Raw genomic sequence first — 18,771 nt, 5'->3', positions numbered from 1 at the left:
CTCTGCCAATAGTTAGAAATGGCACTATAGTAAGCAGTGTTTAATAAACAGCTGTTTTTATAAATTCTTCTGAGGTGAAATTCAGTGCAGTCCCGTATCGTGATACGTATCGTATCGTGACTTTGCTGGTGATACACAGCCCTAGTACAGACCGTATTTTCTATTGCCCTACACCAACCCTACCCCTCACAGGAAACTTTCTGCATTTTTAGATTTTCAAAAAACTTAATTCTGTATGATTTATAAGCTTTTGTACCCGTGGGGACCACAATTTAGGTCCCCACCGTGACACGAGTCCCCATGAGTCTGTGTGTAGTCAGGTTTAAGTCCCCACCAGGATATATAAACCAGTACACACACACACACACACACACTTGTGTGTGTGTGTATGTAAAAGTTAGGAGAACCTATTGAATTCTATGGTTTTCTGTATCAGGACAAAATCAGGTCAGGTCCTTTTTTACAATTTGGAAAGTAAAACCTCAGATGAACAACATCACATGACATAATGCACCTTGTTCTTATTTATTTAACAAAAATAAAGCCAAGATGGAAAACCCATGTGTGACAAAATTAGTACACCCTATGATTTAATTGCCTGTAGATCCACTTTTAGCAGCAATAACTTGAAATAATCATTTTCTGCATGACTTTATCAGTCAATCACATTGTTCTGCAGGAATTTTGTCCCACTCTTCTTTACAACGATGCTCTAGTTTATTGAGGTTTGTGGGCATTTGTTTGTGCACAGTATTTGAGTCTGGATGAGCTCTGGACTTTGCTATATTGCAACACCTTGATTCTTTTCTTTTTCAGCCGTTCTATTGTAGATTTGCTGGGGTGCTTGGGATCATTGTCCTGTTGCAAGACCCAATTTTGGCCCAACTTAAGCCGTTGGACGGATGACCTCAGATTTGACTCTAGAATACTTTGGTGTACAGAGGAGTTCACGGTCGACTCAATGACTCTGAGGTGTCCAGATCCTGTGGCTACAAAACAAGCCCAAAATCATCAGCCCTCCACCAGCACGTGTGACTTTTGCTATGAGATGTTTGTGCTGATATGCTCTTTAAGGTGTTCACCAAACATGGCGCTGTGCTTTATGGCCAAACATCTCCACTTTGGTCTCGTCTGTTCAAAGGCCATTGTTCTAGACATCTTATGGTTTGTTCAGATGCAACTTTGCAAACCTAAACCTTGCCGCCATGCTTTTTTAAGATAGAAGAGTCTTTCCTCTGGCAAGCCTTCTAAACATGCCATACTTGTCCCATATGCTTCTAATTGTACTGTCATGAACTTTATAATTGAACATGTTAACTGAGGCCTGTAGAGTCTGCGGTGAAGTTCTTGGGTTGTCTGCCATTTCTCTGAGCGTTACACGGTCTGATCTTGGGGTGAATTTCCTGGGATGTCCACGTCTGGGAGGATTGGTGTCTGTTTTGAATGTCTTCCACTTGTGAATAAACTTCCTCACTGTAGAATGATGTACTTCAGATTGTTTAGAAATGGCCGTATTACTCTTCCCAGATTGATGGCGACAACAATTCCTTCTCTAAGATCCTTGCTGATGCCTTTCTTCCTTTTCTTCCTTGCAGTTGTGTTAACACACACCTGAAGGCTCCAGACCAGCAAACTGCCAAAACTTCTGCTTTCTTAGAGGTGCTCAGACTTGCTGATGATCAGTTAATCAAAGGCATTTGGTTAGCAGTGCCTGATAACTTACCCTCTTAATTTCTGTTAACAGTAAGGGGGTCCTAACTTTGTCACACATGGCTTTTCCATTTTGGCATTTCAACATTTGAAGTGGATCAAAATCTTTCATCAAAGTTGTCCCAAAACGAAAATGCGTTCTTGTCTTAGGACAACTTTGATTAACTTTTTTTTTTGATCCACTTCAAATGTTGACTACTGTATGTGTGTGTGTGTACGCCTGAAACTCTTGCACTTTCTAAATGTTAAGGAGTGTCAAATATTTCTATTTGTTTCAGCATTCTGACCGCCAACATTGGCTCAACCAATGGCACAAGTTTGGAGTGCGACTATCTGTTTGTCCAACCACTTGAAGATGGAAAACCCGGAAACCTGACCTAAAAATATATATAGACGACAGCATTCCTCTCAGTCCTGTGGCTTTGAGCCGCCAATCCTCGCAGCTGATTTACAACCGAACACACACACACACACACACACAAGACAGACAGACAGACAGACAGACAGACAGACAGACAGACAGACAGAGACACAGACAGACAGACAGACAGACAGACAGACAGACAGACAGACAGACAGACAGACAGACAGACAGAGCAGTGCTGTGCTGTGACTATTAATCTCATAATATCATAGACATTTACCTGGATTAACTTTCACTGATGGCAAACAAATAGGTGTTGCTGGGATTGCAAAAACAGGATTTTCTGCTAAATCCACAAAAATATTTAGATACTACATAACTACTGTCATGCCATATTTAAATAAACTGCTGAATTTTATTTTAATGTTTCTGCATTTCACGGCAGTCAGTAGTTTTTTTTATTGAACATGTTAACTGAGGCCTGTAGAGTCTGCGGTGAAGTTCTTGGGTTGTCTGCCATTTCTCTGAGCGTTACACGGTCTGATCTTGGGGTGAATTTCCTGGGATGTCCACGTCTGGGAGGATTGGTGTCTGTTTTGAATGTCTTCCACTTGTGAATAAACTTCCTCACTGTAGAATGATGTACTTCAGATTGTTTAGAAATGGCCGTATTACTCTTCCCAGATTGATGGCGACAACAATTCCTTCTCTAAGATCCTTGCTGATGCCTTTCTTCCTTTTCTTCCTTGCAGTTGTGTTAACACACACCTGAAGGCTCCAGACCAGCAAACTGCCAAAACTTCTGCTTTCTTAGAGGTGCTCAGACTTGCTGATGATCAGTTAATCAAAGGCATTTGGTTAGCAGTGCCTGATAACTTACCCTCTTAATTTCTGTTAACAGTAAGGGGGTCCTAACTTTGTCACACATGGCTTTTCCATTTTGGCATTTCAACATTTGAAGTGGATCAAAATCTTTCATCAAAGTTGTCCCAAAACGAAAATGCGTTCTTGTCTTAGGACAACTTTGATTAACTGTTTTTTTTGATCCACTTCAAATGTTGACTACTGTATGTGTGTGTGTGTACGCCTGAATGTTTTTTTTTTTTTTTTTAGCAATAACCTAAAGTTAATTTAGTTCTGTAACTCTCTGCATTTATGTAAATACAGTTAATCATATATTTTAAAAAAAGACTGCAGCAGTAATTATTTTGTTTTTGTTACGTGATTAATGTACAAATGCTATATTAATCATAGAAAATTGTCATTACATACAAGGTATGTAACAAAAAAAATGAAGAGTTGTTTCTATATAAAATAACATAAAATAGTTACGTATTGCAAGATTGTGTTTGCAGTAAACACTGCAAGTGTTATGCAAGTTACAAACAAGAAGGTGCAACTTTTATATGCTCAGTCACAGATCATTTCATGTTTCCAAGTCATTTTAAGTTCATGTTTTGATTTGAATGTGACCAGACATGATGTTGTCTGAGTGGGTGATTTATTTGCTTTGTAATTATTCTATACATTTCCATCAGCTTGACCCATTTTGGCTGCAAACATGAAGGCAGGCATTATATAATTGAGAGGGTAATCAGCAAATAATATCATTCAATCCCTTTTTTTACCTACATTTTGCAGTTACTCTCCTCACATTCATGACATGCTTCAGGAGCTCAATGGAGAACACAATAAACTCAAGGGAGTAAGAAAAGAAGCTGTCTTCCTCTGAAATGTTAGTGTCACTTTATAAAAATGAGTTTTATTACACACCATTTGATCTCATATTTTGTAACATTTCTTTGTTTTTATTGTCTTGCACACTTTTTCTCCTGCTTGCATGGTCAAAATGTTCATGCTATCCACATAACTGATTCTCATATGAACCTTCTTATCAGTGAAAGAAATCACTCACTCGTAGCAGCTGGCTTTCTTTCTTATTTTCCCCTCAAACTGGGTCAAGCTGGTGAAATATCGCTGAATAAAAATGATTAGCATTGCTTAACAGAATACCCAGAATTCACACATTAGATCAATAAAATCTCAATTATACATGCTTATTAATTATGCATTCACATTTGATACTCGGTTGTCTGTTTGCTTCTGGTCTTGTGTGTGTTTCTGCAACCTTCGAAACTGGGAAATCCTGGAGTTTGGTTGCTTGCTCTGTTAAACATGGTGGATTTGCTCTGTTATTTGCATGGTTTGCAAAAAGAGTGTGATGTTAACTAAGAAAGAGAGAGAGAGAGAGAGAAGAGTTGGCAAATGCCAGAAAGCCAAGCCTAAAATAAGCAACTTGGCTCATCAAAATATAGATCAAGAACAGATCCAGATCAGGAATTTGATTGATTTCATAAGTATAAACCGGCATGAAACATTAAATAGGAGGAAGGTGAAATAAACTAAATTATAAATACTGTACACATCTGCATTCTGGAAATAAGCCCAAAAATGCTAATTATAACTACTCATATGAGTGAATTTATTGGGAAGAAAAAAAATGCCAAAGTTGCTTATAAAAAACAGACATGGCAACACTGCAAGACTGCCTGCTACTTTAGCAAAGTCAGAGCAGAGCATGTCTTGACTTGCCCTGAGGCTGACTAATGACTTTGTGTATGACGTACAGAGAGGGAAATATTTCTATGACAGTATTCCACAAAAATACTTGGAGGCCAGAATCACTAGAGACTTGCTTTTTTCGCAATTATCTTGGTATCGTTGTGAGTGTATTTCACGGGAATCCTTCAAAGTTTTACACAACACGATTTTTTATAATGTGAAACATGAGAGCGTGATCTCCTACTGGGAGGGTGAGATTGGGAAAGGGCCGAGGACAGAATCATGGGGAACACCAGTTAAAATCAAGACCTCGGCAGTCATGGATCTCAACAGTAAATATGTTGGCAGGAAATTGAGAGAATCTGAAGGCTGTGCTGGGTTTCATAATTTCCGTTCACATAATGAAACCTCAAAGCAAGCAAAGACTGTTGCCAATGTAAAGTAGTGAAAATGAAACGCAGATTGTATCAAAACGTTGTTCAGTCTCTGATAAAACAACCTGCCCTTTTGACCCTGAAACAAAAGCTAAAACTAAAAATGTGTGTGACAATTAAGATCTCCAAACAGTAATAAAGATTTTGTCTACTTTAGAGCAAACAGAGATAAATCATTATTCTATTTCACATAAATTAAAACAGATAAAATATAATTTAGTAGCGAAGGTACTGTTATTGTGACCTTGTTCTTGCTAAGGCAGGGGTTTTCAAACTGGGGTCTGTGACCCAAAACCAGGGGGTCCGCAAAATAATGTGCTGTATTGTATTTTCCGGACTACAAGTAGTGTTTTTTTAATCTTCTGAAACATGTTGTGATTTAAATTCCAAAGTGACATAAGATGCCTTTAATGTCAAATAGCCTAATCAAAATGCAAACACTTAAAATCGGGCACTTAAAGGTTTCTATAAATATATTTCTCATGTCTGTGTGACAAGGCAATACCGCTGAGTTTTTCTTCATTTCAGGAAGAGGTTCACGGAGAGCGAGACTGCAAGCGCATTTTGTTTCTTTTTTTTATCTTACAAAAGTACAACGTGTCACTGTTATTTTGAAGGTACACAAATAAGAATAGACCGTTTTGAATTATGTCTTACTCTTACCAAACGGATAAAAGTACCAATGATAATCCAAGTGTTTGTTTCGGCGCCTCCCACACGGTAGCATTGCAAACTTGACATCGCAGCCTCTTCAGACACTTTTGTTTGCATATAAATTCGGACGAGAGAGAAGTACAAAGCCTTCCTTACATGAATAATAATAGTTTAGCAACCAAATATTACACAGCGTCTAACGATTCATTCATGGAAACGATTCATGCCAAATGAGAGGTACATCAGCCCACGAGGTTCAGGTTCAGTTTCATTTAAAATAAGTTTGTTATAGGCCTATAATTTATAATAAATATTGTTTCTTAACATTCATTTTTAATTATCAGTAATAACATTATTTCTGAAAGTAATAGTAAAATGAAATCCAAAACTGTACTTCCTTTAGTGAAATTTATGACTTCCCCAAGGCTGTTCTGTGTCTTGGTCAGTGTTGGGCAAGTTACTCTGAAAATGTAATTAAATTACTGATTACTGATTACTCCTTTTAAAAGTAATCAAGTTACTGTTCTGATTACTTTATTTCAAAAGTAATTAGTTACATTACTAGTTACGTTACTTTTTTCTGTGGCTACATCCATGAAATTTACATGAAATCCCAGGATAAAAGCTCCCGATAAATATTTGTTATTAAAGGGGTCATATGATGCGATTTCAAGTTTTCCTTTCTCTTTGGAGTGTTACAAGCTGATTGTGCATAGATAAGATCCCTGAAGTTGCAAAGACTAAAGTCTCAAAACCAAAGAGATATTCTTTATCAAAGTTAAGACTCTGCCACGCCCCCCTAAAACGGCTCGTTCTAACACGCCCCCACATATCTACCCCACTATGTGGAAATATTTGCATAATGCCACCCAAATGTGCACGCAAAGAAAGAAGGCATGGTTTCAGTAACCGCAGTTAGTGTTGAAGCAGCCATGTCAAGGAGACGCTGTGTGTTTCTAGGCGAAAGCAAAAGCACTTTACTTGGCCTTCCGAAAGTAGATGCATTAAGATTACTTACAACAGAACAGCAATGCATAATAAATAATGTGTTTTTTGAACATTAAAGCATGTCAACATATTCTGTTACACCAAATACACAAAATAATGATCTTTAAAATAGCATCATATGACCCCTTTAAAGCATCAACATTCACAAAACACTGTTATTTTTAACTAAAGCAAGCATAGGCTGTTGCATACATGGTTTGGCATGGCAGAATGCAAGCAAATAGAGCTGCTTTTATAATCTCTAAAAAGATGACATCTTCTACTGCAATACTAACTTATATACTAGTTATAACACAATGAATATATGCATAATGAATCTTTCATAATGTCTACAAATCATGTGTTATAATGAGAGGATTCGTGAGCATGCAAATTTCAGCACTGCACTCCTGACTGGCCATTGCGTTCCAGAAATCACCATTGCTCAATGCAGTAAACGCGTGTTATAGCCTAAATAGAAACTCTGCCTACGCTTGCGCCTGTTAATCGTTTTGGTCCCACTTTATATTAGGTGGCCTTAACTACCATGTACTTACATTTAAATTAATCATTTAATACAATGTACTTATTGCGTACATACATGTTTTTACATTGTACTTATATTTTAAAAAATACCTGCATGTAAATACATCTGTAACTAATTTCTGTAATTACATTTATAATTACACTGTTGACCCATCCCTTACACCTTAACCCACCCTTAAACCTACCCATACCACCAAACCTGTCCCTAACCTTACCCGTATCCCACCTCAATAGCAGCAAAACTGTTTTGCAATACAATATGAACACAATAAGTACATTGGACTTATTTTTTTTTATGTAAGTACATAGTAGTTAAGGCCACCTAATATAAAGTGGGACCATTGTTTTTATTTTACATTAGTTCTTGTTGCTTTTGTGCAATAGATGAATAACAATTTATTTGTTTTAGATATTTTATGTTTAGATATTTCTATTTTGCGGGAGTCCCGTGAATAATTTTATTCTCCCACATCCCGCACACACACACACGAGTGTCTACCCGCCCGCACCAGCACTCGGCAGTGGACTAGACTGTGCGTTTGCTACATCCTTTTTACAATCTAGGTTATAAAACACTGCATTCTGTCAGCAATGTAACACGGCAGTAACGTATAAAGACCTCGACTTGTAACTATTTTCCAATTTTTTTTTTTTTAAATTATATCGCGTTAAATTACTCCGTTACTAAAAAAGTAATCAAATGACAGTAAAGCATTACTAAGTAATGCGTTACTGCCCAACACTGGTCTTGGTACGCCCAACCCCCCTCCCCCGCTCTTATTTCCTTATTAATTGAAAAATTAAAAACCACTTGCATATTTAAAATTATTTTCGAAACATGAGAAATGTATAAAACTAATTTTTGTTTAAAAACTTGTTTATAATAGATAATTATTGGCATAATAATTGAATAAAGAGCTTAACTCCAATGACACAATATTTGAGATAATAAAAAGATCTACTGCATACATACATAATTTGGCTATTTTACTTGGTATGTAAGGTCTAATCATACAAAAACTGTTCATATTTGTATTTGTAGTCTTTGCTGATATATAAATATCTGCATCATCTGCATACATTTGACATTCAGGTAAACCATTAATATATAATGAAAAAGAAGTGGTCCCAACATTGACCCCTGAGGAACACCCATTTTAGTAATCTGATAAGATGACCTTATACAGCAGCATGTATTTTAGCATATTGTTTTCTAAATATTAGTTTCTGGTCTATATATCATATTCTGTTCTGAAAATATGGCTCAATGCTTTCTTTCAGTGTAAGTTTTTTTTTTTCTTTTCACAAGTCCTATTGCACTGAAAAGTAACGACAAACCTCACCCCAATAAGCCACATGAATTTAAGATACCATTCGTGTCAGTAGCACATACAGTGTAGGATAAGTTACAGTTTGCGGTAAAATGAAATACTTAGGATTAGAGCTTTCACTCTAAAGTAGTAGAAATGTTCGCCTTATCAAACACCACTAATAAAATACAAATGTTTTCGAAAATTTTAAACTGACTTCAGTGCAGTCAGCAAATTAACATTTTTGAGAAAATTGCCGGCATTCAGATTTCGAATAGGTTTCCAAAAAAAAAGCAAAACAATGAGCTCAAGTTCTTGAGAACATGGAGACTGGGTGGCCATTTTGTCTGTTTGTCCCTGTCATTCAGAGTGAAGTAAACATCTGCTCTGTCTGTGCTTATGCTATTGTGAAGCAGCATTAAAAAACTACCCACATTCTCATCCCATAGCTGTGCACAGCTAAGAGACCTCAAAATGGACCCAAGATAGTGGTTTAAAAATCCATTACCGACCCATGGCCCACCAGAGACAGTGAAATGTGTACAGCAAACAGTGTGTCTTGTTAGAGAACCAACAGTGGAAAAAGCCTGTAGGAGATTGGAAAGGTTACAGGGAAAAGCATTACTGCAGGTCTTGTGAGAGAGAGCATGTTTGTATTTGTGTGTGTTTGCTTTGGAGGTGATGTATCAAGGAAAACAGGACTTTCCTTGCTCTCTTTGTGGAAATAAAAGATGATCTATTAAGTTTTATCTATTACTGTGAGTAGACATGCTCTAACGTTGAACCAACAACAAAGCAGTTAGCAGATGTCCTTTAGACATGCTGAGCTATGGTGTCAGAGGTCAATTATTTAAGAACGTCTTTAAGTGCATTACAGGTCAGAGAGAAAATGGTCAAACTAAAACTAGATTATGACTACTTTTTGGTGCAAGCAACCCTAACTAAAGGTACAGTCACAAGTACTGTTGCTCGGCAAAAATCAGTAATCCCAATACGAATCTGTGCGATCTCGACATTCAAGTGAGGGCCAAAAATTTCAGGTTTCACTGTGTTTAAGTTTTTCACACAAAACAGAACCTGCTTGGTTTGATCATTGGAAATTCTGGCTTTTAAGTTTCTGAACACTCTCCCTACTTTCTGTTGGTTGAACAAACTCATGGCATTGGTTCGGCCAATGTTGTTGTGTTGGGCTAGCCGGGACACTTAAATAAACACCGGCAACAAAGAAAATAGGAGACCGTATTTTAACACACTTTAGCTTTAAAGAAAGTACTGTGCACTTACAGTGAATTAGGCCGACTCTGCTTGGACAGCTGAAGCCCATCTTGGTCTCCGTCTCCGGAAGGCAGGCTGTTGAGTCGAGTCCAGTTGAGTGTGCTGTTGCAATTTACTGATGGCAAGTCTGCACTGGAGTTTACAACCACACTGTTCCTCTTCTCCACTGCTGATGGACAAGCAGACATGTTGCTATCCTAATGTAGAGTACATAGTATGCTAATGTAATTACTCCAGCCTGTGGCTGAAACAGGGTTTGGTGGGATCTAGTGGTTTGCATTTATTTAAATGGCGGTTTGTATTTTTCAATAAGCAATTCAAGTTACACTGCTAGTGATTTTTGTCTTTAGACAATAACTGAATTGCATCTAATGCTGGGGACTAGTTTACTCCTCGCATGCCCAGAGGAGGTTGGCAGCAAAATGCTTTTACAGTAAATGCAAACAGGGTGGTATCTGGTCATAGGTGTGCCAACTTTAAACCTGAAACTATTTTAATAATTAATTCCATGGTTATTTTTAGCACGACAATTTATAGACCAGGAACTGAATTTCCTCCTCCAGATGACTTTAAGCACAGAGTTTAGCAATGTAAATCCAATGTAAACAAACTGCTGGGAGAAACCAAAAAGAAACCAGGATTTCCTTTTGCTTCACATTAAATTTTATTTTCATAAATATATTAATATATATATATAATTGAAAAAGTTGAATCTAATTAAGCATGATGTGCCGATTACTTTAACTAATCGCAAATTAATCACACATCAATTTTTTTTTCATTATTGTGTGAAATGAGGAAAACACTGAACAGACATTATAAGAAAGTACACTTAGAAATAAATATTTTGATTTAATATTGCATAAATAATGACAATAAATTGGTAATAATTGTTAAATATATATATATATCTTTCTGGTCCTTGAATCTAACTGGCTGATAAGAGTGCGATCCTCCAACCACTTCACCGTTTGTATCATGTATCACTCCACTTGCTGTATTTCTCACAAAATCCTCTATAATTTAAAAAAATAATACGGTTTTATGTCACGGAATGTAGTTTTAAGAGATTTTAGGCGAGAATGTATTTGTTTACATCTCAAATATGCGGTTTGTTAATAAAGATAACGTCTATTTGAAAATTTGCTTTTCGGAGATGTGAGCTCCAGGGTGTTAGCGGCCGTTGAGCGCTCATTAACCCGCCAAGAGCGCCTCACCTCGGCCAGATCTTCTGGAATTTGCTGCTGGCTCTGATGTCTCTATAGTGGTTAAACATGAGATATAATTAATTTTGGGTAAATCTCGGGGGCAGTCTTTTATTTGTTCCAGAGCAAATAGTTTTGGCTGAGGGCAAAATCCCATCACGTTATATTTTATGTAACTTCAGTACTGTATATATAACGCTGCCTTTGTACTTTTGACTGAATTGCCTAGTAACTTTTATGATGGTTGTTGTTTATTAAACATTATTATTCAATAAATAATATTTTATATACATAATATTTAATATTGGTAAACAGTGTGTGTGTTCGTTATGGTGATTTTAGTGACATTGCTCTGCCATTAGATGGCGACAAGATACTTTTTTACGAGTCAGCAGTAAAGACTTTTATATTGAAAAATACTAAAGCACAATTTTAAACAACAAGGAAGTTATTTTTACTTTCAACACCAGCTTGTCTGCAGCCAACAAATGCACTGAGCAGTGCTGTCATCAGAAATCACCCTAAACAGATGAAAGGATAGTACGAGCCTATTGGACATTCCAACTAATGTTCTATTGTGAATATGAGATTGATCTGAAGAACGAACACTGTATAAGATGCAGGTAATCACACTAGCTCAGTCAATCTTTCTCTCATAATACTCTACTCCACATAATACACAGCTTTTAATACAGTAATACAATAAGCTTTCAATGAAGCAACTCAACGTTCCTTCGTGACATTTTCAAATTAGTAACGGAGGCTTGGGCTCAGCTGTTAAACTGTCAACTTTAGATTTGGATCTGTGGCAGAAAGAAGTAGTTCTGCACAAAAGAGGGTTTTTAAAGACACTCCGTTGTTGTTTCTTATGTATTATACACTCGTGCCGTTGAACTGTTATTTAAACACAATATCACCCTCGTAGCCGCGAGATATGGCTGTATATCGGCACACTGTGATTACCTACGGCCGAATTACAGCCGTACCGATATTCATATATATATATAATATTTTGTTTGTTTTAATATTTTGTTATTTGACCAAAAAGGAGGCATAATTTTTACGCTTAAAAATGATAATTTTACATTTATTTTTAACTTTATAAAGAAAGAACTTGCTGGTGTACCTTTGACTTTCTCTGAAAATGAGGGGTTGTGGAAAAGCGTGAGAGGTCTCTCACTGCAGGACGGGGCCTTGCTGTCTGTACTTCTCCGCCTGGGCAGGTTGAGCTGGGAGTTGCCCTGCCCTCCTCCAGACACTGGCATGTCTTTGAAAATCTGCAGAGCCGAAAGGAAATTCAAATCAGCATGAAAATTTCAAAGCGCCACAATGATGGGATGAGTGTCTCCACAAAAGTAGAACAGACTGAAATGCTGCTACTGATGCTGGGAGGATATGACCCCGCAGATGTGTCTAGTCATAAAATGACAATTAGATTTTTTTTTTTCACTGAAAAGGCTATACTTTTTTGCATACAAAAATACTGTATGACAGCTATCAATCTGCTACCAGTGGCCGTCAGGCTCCAAAAGATACAAAAAAGGTCCCTATGACTCATACACTCCATTTCAAGTCTGAAGTCATAAGTTAGCTATGTGTGACAAACAGACTGACATTAGAGTTCTGTTCGGCACTGAATTCCTCCCCTCCACCAAACCCCTCAAATCTCATTTGCACATATGAATATTCGAGCATGAATCACGGTCAGTTTAATATTAAATGTTATGTTACGGATAAATTAATTGGTTCTCATGTTTCCTGCAACATAGCATGTTTAAACATGCACTGTAAAAACTGTATTGCAATTCAACTGTAAATTTACTATACTGCAACTCTGGTTCTTATTAAAATATTCACATACTTGATTCTCTGAAAAACGGTGCTACAGACAGTTATTTGACTTTGAACTGTGCGTTCCGTGTCGGAATGTCTGTTTTTGTTTTGGTCTGTATGATTACATCCACTGCCAGTTTACCCAATAGGATTTCGACACCCTGGGCTGCCAGTTGGCGGGAAAAAAAGTGTATTGTAGCCATGGAAACCAGCAAACAAACTGGGTCCTCTATCTGGCAACCCATGTGAGCGTCAAGTCGAGGAGGGGCAGGAGAAACGACTCTCTCCAGACTCTCTCCATTTTGAATTTGGACTTCAGTACCAATTTCAACCACTAGCTATCAAAATTATATAGTAAATCGTTTTTATTCATCATTTTTATTTCAAGTATGTCGTTCGCAGTGTTTTATGGGACTGTAGTAGTACTTTCATTAATGGAAATTGATGAAACACTTATGTGAATTGAAAAGGATAATTGTGATTTTGTATAATTTATTAACTAAGGCTGCCCTTGACTAAGGATTTTTCTGGTCGACTAGTAGTCGTTCATTTTAAGCATTAGTCGACTAATCGCAGGTTTATTAATAAACCATTTAAATCATTATAATGAGCCTTTAATTGCCTACATAGCCTAATAAGCGCTCAAGCACACGCATAAGGCTTGCCACAGCACACCGGCAGAAGTAATGATTATGAATGCGTTTGGACGTCCTGCCCGATGTACTGTATTACCATAGACTAGCAGTTAACGATCTGTCCATCATGGACTGCGTGACTTCGCCTGTGGATTTTTTATTTATTTTGATTAAGCGACTTATACAATTTTAGTCGACCAAGCCTCTTCTAGTCGACTAACGATTAGTCGACTATTAGGGGGCAGCCCTAGTATTAGTAATGTAAATGGTTAAATGTACTTGCACCTCGGCTTTTATGCTTTCATGACACAAGATTAATGTAAACACAGCCCACTCGTGTAATTCGCTTCAACCTTTTCAAACTTTATGAATGATTATTTAAGGGTGGTGTGTGTGTGTAAGGAACTGGAAGCAAGCAGAATAAGGCTGTTTCTAAAGCACGCAGTGCTATCTGCTGTTAAAAACTAAGCTCAGAATCGATTCGAGAGATCATCGCGATTCGCGAAATGGAAAATCGCAGAATCAATCGAATAAATCAATGTATCATCCCACCCAGAATATTTTGTTGTGTAAATATAAGAACATGCAATATGTCAAGAGAAAAAACAAAGCCTCTGTTTTTTTTAGCTTCATTTTATTCAATGAAGGTAACATTTTATTCTAGCTTCATGCATTCTTTTTTTATCAACACCTGAATCTGGGTAAGAGGGCAAGTAAGTAAAATTTTAAACAAAAAGCTGAGAAAAATCATGTTTTTGTAAAAGACTTCATCCGGATCAGATTCAGAACAATGATCAAAACATAGATGGATTCAAGCTTTTCAGTCCTAAACTACTACCAGAGTCAACATTTCATTCGATAACGTTACGCAGTTTTGATTTATATGCTGTTTAATGTTTGATGAACATGTTGTTATACATATGCATCTATTCATATATGTGATAGCTTGTTTCTGTTTCTTCTTCGTTGTGTTTTGATCCAGGGATTCAATACTCTTTCAGAAGATGTGTAATAGCGCCCCCTACCATATAACAGTGAAAACACAGAAAGCTTGAAAATCCTGTCAATGGCAGCGAAAGAGTTAAGGATTATGAGGTCCAAAAAAAATAAAATAATAATAATTAATTAATAAAAAAGAGGTGAACTAATGCACCTATGAATTTGCAAAAATATCAATAACATTCATTTAGAGTTTGACATTTACAGTTTACAGTTGACGTTTTAATGGAGCTTACAAGGAATAAGAGCAGTTTGGGCACTATCTGATATTATATACGTACAATCTCACATTTATGGATCATACATGTTTGGAACAACATGAGGTTGAGTAAAATATGCCAAAAAAAACTGAATTATTCCTTAAGAATGCTGAGAAAGAAAGAAAAAACTTGTGAAAATGAATTTATGGAGGTCACAAGTCTTTATGCAAAGCTGTATGCAAACAGCCTTTTGTGTGTTTGTGAATGAAAAGCTTTTGGAGGATCAGGTTTATGTTACAGTCAGTCTACGTTTTGTTTCCTGCTGTACATAACTGTGTGTATTTGTTGAGAGATATGGGATAGGTAGCCATCCATGCTTTTGAGCTGAAGCTGAAAGATTCATTACAGGCTAACCTCATTCACAGTGGAACATATGTGTGTGCCGTGTCTTTAAGGGGATGAGACATGGGAAGGTTAATTGTACAGGTCATAGTGACAGTCTTGATCTTGAAACCCACCCACTTCACCCCTTCATGCAGGAGGAAGTGACCCTATGTCTTGTGATGGGGGGCTCATCTTAAGAAATCAGCCTTGAGCCGATTTGCATGTTGCCATGGCAACTACTCTCATCTGCTTTAACCTTTAAGCCCCTGCCGGGTTTGAAGTTACCTTTTACAGCAAATACGGCCTGAGTGAGTCCCTCCGAAAGGGTCTCGCTGCTGGATAAAGCCCCCTTTAATAGAGCAATTACATCCTTCATTCACACCTAGGTGCGAGCAACACAGCTCGTACACTTAAAAAAGAAGTAACCAACTGACAAAAACAACCTAATGAGCCATTTAACTCATTAACTCGCAAGTTTCATCGTTACCAATAGAGTTAAATGGAACTAACGACCATAGTTATTTTGGGAAACGCACCCCTGGTCAGCTAGTAGTCATTCATAAACATACCCGTTCGTGGTTCTCGATCAGGATTTCTACCACAATGTTCTGGAACTTGATGTCCATGATCGCAGCGACAGTCTCTTCCTGAGGCCTCAGCAGCGTAGGGCCGAACACTACGCCGAGGTTAGCAACCGTCATCAAATTTTGCTGGTGGTGACTGGCCACTCTGATGAGAGAGTAAGACATCTGAAGTCATTTACTTCTTATTGTAGTGTAGTGCTTTTCTGTATAGTTAGCTTTATTGATAACAAAAATAGGACTGTAATAACTAATCAATAAAATCAAAAAAAAATAATGGAAATGTTCTGTTAAATTTGCTGTAAAATATTACGCATTCTTAGGTTCCACTTTATATTAGGTGGCCTTAACTACTACTGTATGTACTTACATTTAAATTAATCAGTTGATACAATACACTTATTGTGTAAATACATGTCTTTACATCATACTTGTATATTTTTTTAAATACCTGCATGTAATTACATCTGCAACTAATTTCTGTAATTACATTTATAATTACACTGTTGACCCATCCCTTACACCTTAACCCACCCTTAAACCTACCCATACCACTAAACCTGTCCCTAACTTTACCCGTATCCCACCTCAATAGCAGCAAAAGTGTTTTGCAATACAATACGAACACAATAAGTACATTGTACTTTTTTGATGTAAGTACATAGTAGTTAAGGCCACCTAATATAAAGTGGGTTATATAAATATGATCTATAAATAATATAATATAAATGTAAATGACTAAATAAATATAAAATGTATTTAGTAAATTTACCATACGTGAAATCCTAAAACACACACAGACACACAAACTGACATAGAAGATCACTGATGATCGAAGATATCACTGAACATATAAAGCCTACTGTATCATACTTGATACACACATATCTAAGGCTTCCAAATTACTTGAACAAAACTTTGCTGAAACTGTACTTCTACATAATGCCTTCTGTTGACTGATTGAAAGTTTATACTTATTAGCAAGTAAAGGCTTTTAGTATCAATCTAAAAATATCCGTCTTCAGGTTGTGGGACATGGTAGGCTTGCCGTGATAGATGGTGCTGACGGTGATACCAAAGCGAGGAAAAGAGGGAAAATTCAAATGAACTAAAATTGAACAATTGCTTTACGCCGAATTGCCGCTATTTGAAAGTGAAAGTAAAATGCGCTCGCCGCTTTTACAAGCTATTTAAAAGCGAAGGAAACCGAGGAAAAGAGGGAACGCTCCTGCCCCCACGGTGATACCGGTATTATCCACGTCGATTAACCGGTGGGAAAATTTCCTCACCGTCACAACCCTAGTACATGGGTCTTTTTGCTGTAAAATCTTAATTATTGGCTATTCTTAGTAATATTTCAAGACGAATACTAACTGGGCTGAAAAAAATTTTTTTTTTTTGAAAAATCACATTACAATGCGAGTTTTGAATACGATACATCAGGTTTTTGAGAAATTAATATTTGTAAATTTTTCAGTCATTGTACTGCATTGCATTATGTTAAAACTACAGAGCTTTGATCATGAAACAAAGCATTTAAATATCATCTTAATAAGACATATTATTGGGAGATATAGAGTGACAACTGTTTTTTCTATGCATTTGATATAAGTTGTCTGCTATACTGTTATAAAGATCTCATTGATTTACATTGCAAGATATCAGAATTTCATTTTACTTTATGGGCATATAAATATCAGCAAACAATTCTCTAATATCATGAGCCATAAAAGCTTGATATATCAAATATAAAAAAAAAATTTATGTCAAAACTTTCAATAAACTGTTACAGTACATAAAAACAGGTCAAAACAACAGGTTTTAAACTAAAGCATACTGTCTAATTAAAAAAAGGACAAGGCATGTGATACGCCCCCACTTCAACTTCCTGTCTCATAAGGAAATAAGTCAACACAGGAAGTATCATTCTGTTCATCAAGTGATTTCATGTGGACTTTAATGGTGTAGCTTTTTAGGGTTTTGAACCTGCAAACTTTCAGTCGTCTGGTCAGATATTAAACTACTCTTGCAGTTACACAAGTATTAGTACATTTTATATTATTGCAATAGGTAATATGAACATTTGTTTTTATACTGATTGTGGCAAATTAACCTCAAATCAGTATCAAACAGCTGTAATGTTTGTGAATTTGATGATCAAGCTAAACAGTCCTGCTGTAAATGATGATTCAGTGTCAACAGAACCCAAGGTAAAACCTTTACAATTATTTCTTCTAAGCAGCATGCTGTCAATATTAAACGATTCCCTTGGAACCTTGTTTTTCACTGCTACTGTCAGATGAAACTAGTCATTCCACACTACAACATCATTTCCAAACTTGTCCTGAGGGCATACAGCGAGTGAGGCATTAAATCCGCATGCAAAGTGGGTATTAAACTTCTACTTCCTGTAATTCTTTTGGATTACGAATCTGATCTTTTGCATCAAGCTGCTTTGCGTAAAGCATTTTCACTCTGGAGTTTTCCTTAAAACTCCAAAATACCCCTCGATCTGCCAGCGTCACTGAGGAACGGCTCCGCAGAGCTCGGCCGTCAGGGTGTCAAATTAAACTCGCACAAAAGAAAATGGAGCTGGGAACGAGAGATGGAGGAAAGGACAGGTGAAGGAAAACAAATCGCTCTTTTCAGCTGGGCAAACACAAAGGGGAAGTTAAGGCCTTTATTACCATCAGCAGGGTTGTGGTTTTTACAGTGGAAATCCTCTTTGGTCTTTGCTGGATTTGTATCACAGTAAAAAGGGGGCGTCAACACCAAAACTTACTTGGCCAAATGTTTCATAAGAAGCTCCAGCATCTGGCGGTTCTTCTCCGGGAGACGGTGCACTATGGAGTGGATCTCTGCCACTCTCGCCTCGGGATTGTCCAGTTCTAGGAAGACAGAGAAAGAGGAAGCGAGAGAATAAGCGGTTGCAAAGGAAAAGCACATTTCCTTTTGCTCCGCATGAACTGTAGGCGTTTTACTGCTGTGTTTGACTCAAGTGCGTTCGCAGCAGGAATGGGAGTCCAGTCTCACTGTCTACGTTTTTAAGTACATTTTAGCGTTCACGGACACATTTCATGTCTGAAACGTTG

The 18,771-nt window shown here is 37.1% G+C and overlaps 1 protein-coding gene across 1 annotated transcript in view; it reads right to left on the bottom strand.

Annotated features, from left to right (window-relative positions):
• Nucleotides 1–18,771, bottom strand: part of LOC107713172 (rho GTPase-activating protein 26-like) — a 99,473-nt gene that overhangs the window by 8,124 nt on the left and 72,578 nt on the right. The window contains exons 17-20 of the mRNA XM_016518605.1: nucleotides 18,462–18,567; nucleotides 15,668–15,827; nucleotides 12,174–12,324; nucleotides 9,852–10,011 (exon numbers count right to left, since the gene is read on the bottom strand). Coding sequence (XP_016374091.1) covers nucleotides 9,852–10,011; nucleotides 12,174–12,324; nucleotides 15,668–15,827; nucleotides 18,462–18,567 — 577 coding nt within the window. The remainder of the gene's footprint in view (nucleotides 1–9,851; nucleotides 10,012–12,173; nucleotides 12,325–15,667; nucleotides 15,828–18,461; nucleotides 18,568–18,771) is intronic.

The sequence above is a fragment of the Sinocyclocheilus rhinocerous genome, unplaced genomic scaffold, assembly GCF_001515625.1.
Source record: "Sinocyclocheilus rhinocerous isolate Xijiao unplaced genomic scaffold, SAMN03320098_v1.1 scaffold387, whole genome shotgun sequence".
In the NCBI taxonomy this organism is placed as follows: domain Eukaryota; kingdom Metazoa; phylum Chordata; class Actinopteri; order Cypriniformes; family Cyprinidae; genus Sinocyclocheilus; species Sinocyclocheilus rhinocerous.
This window is presented reverse-complemented; position numbering and strand designations above follow the sequence as displayed.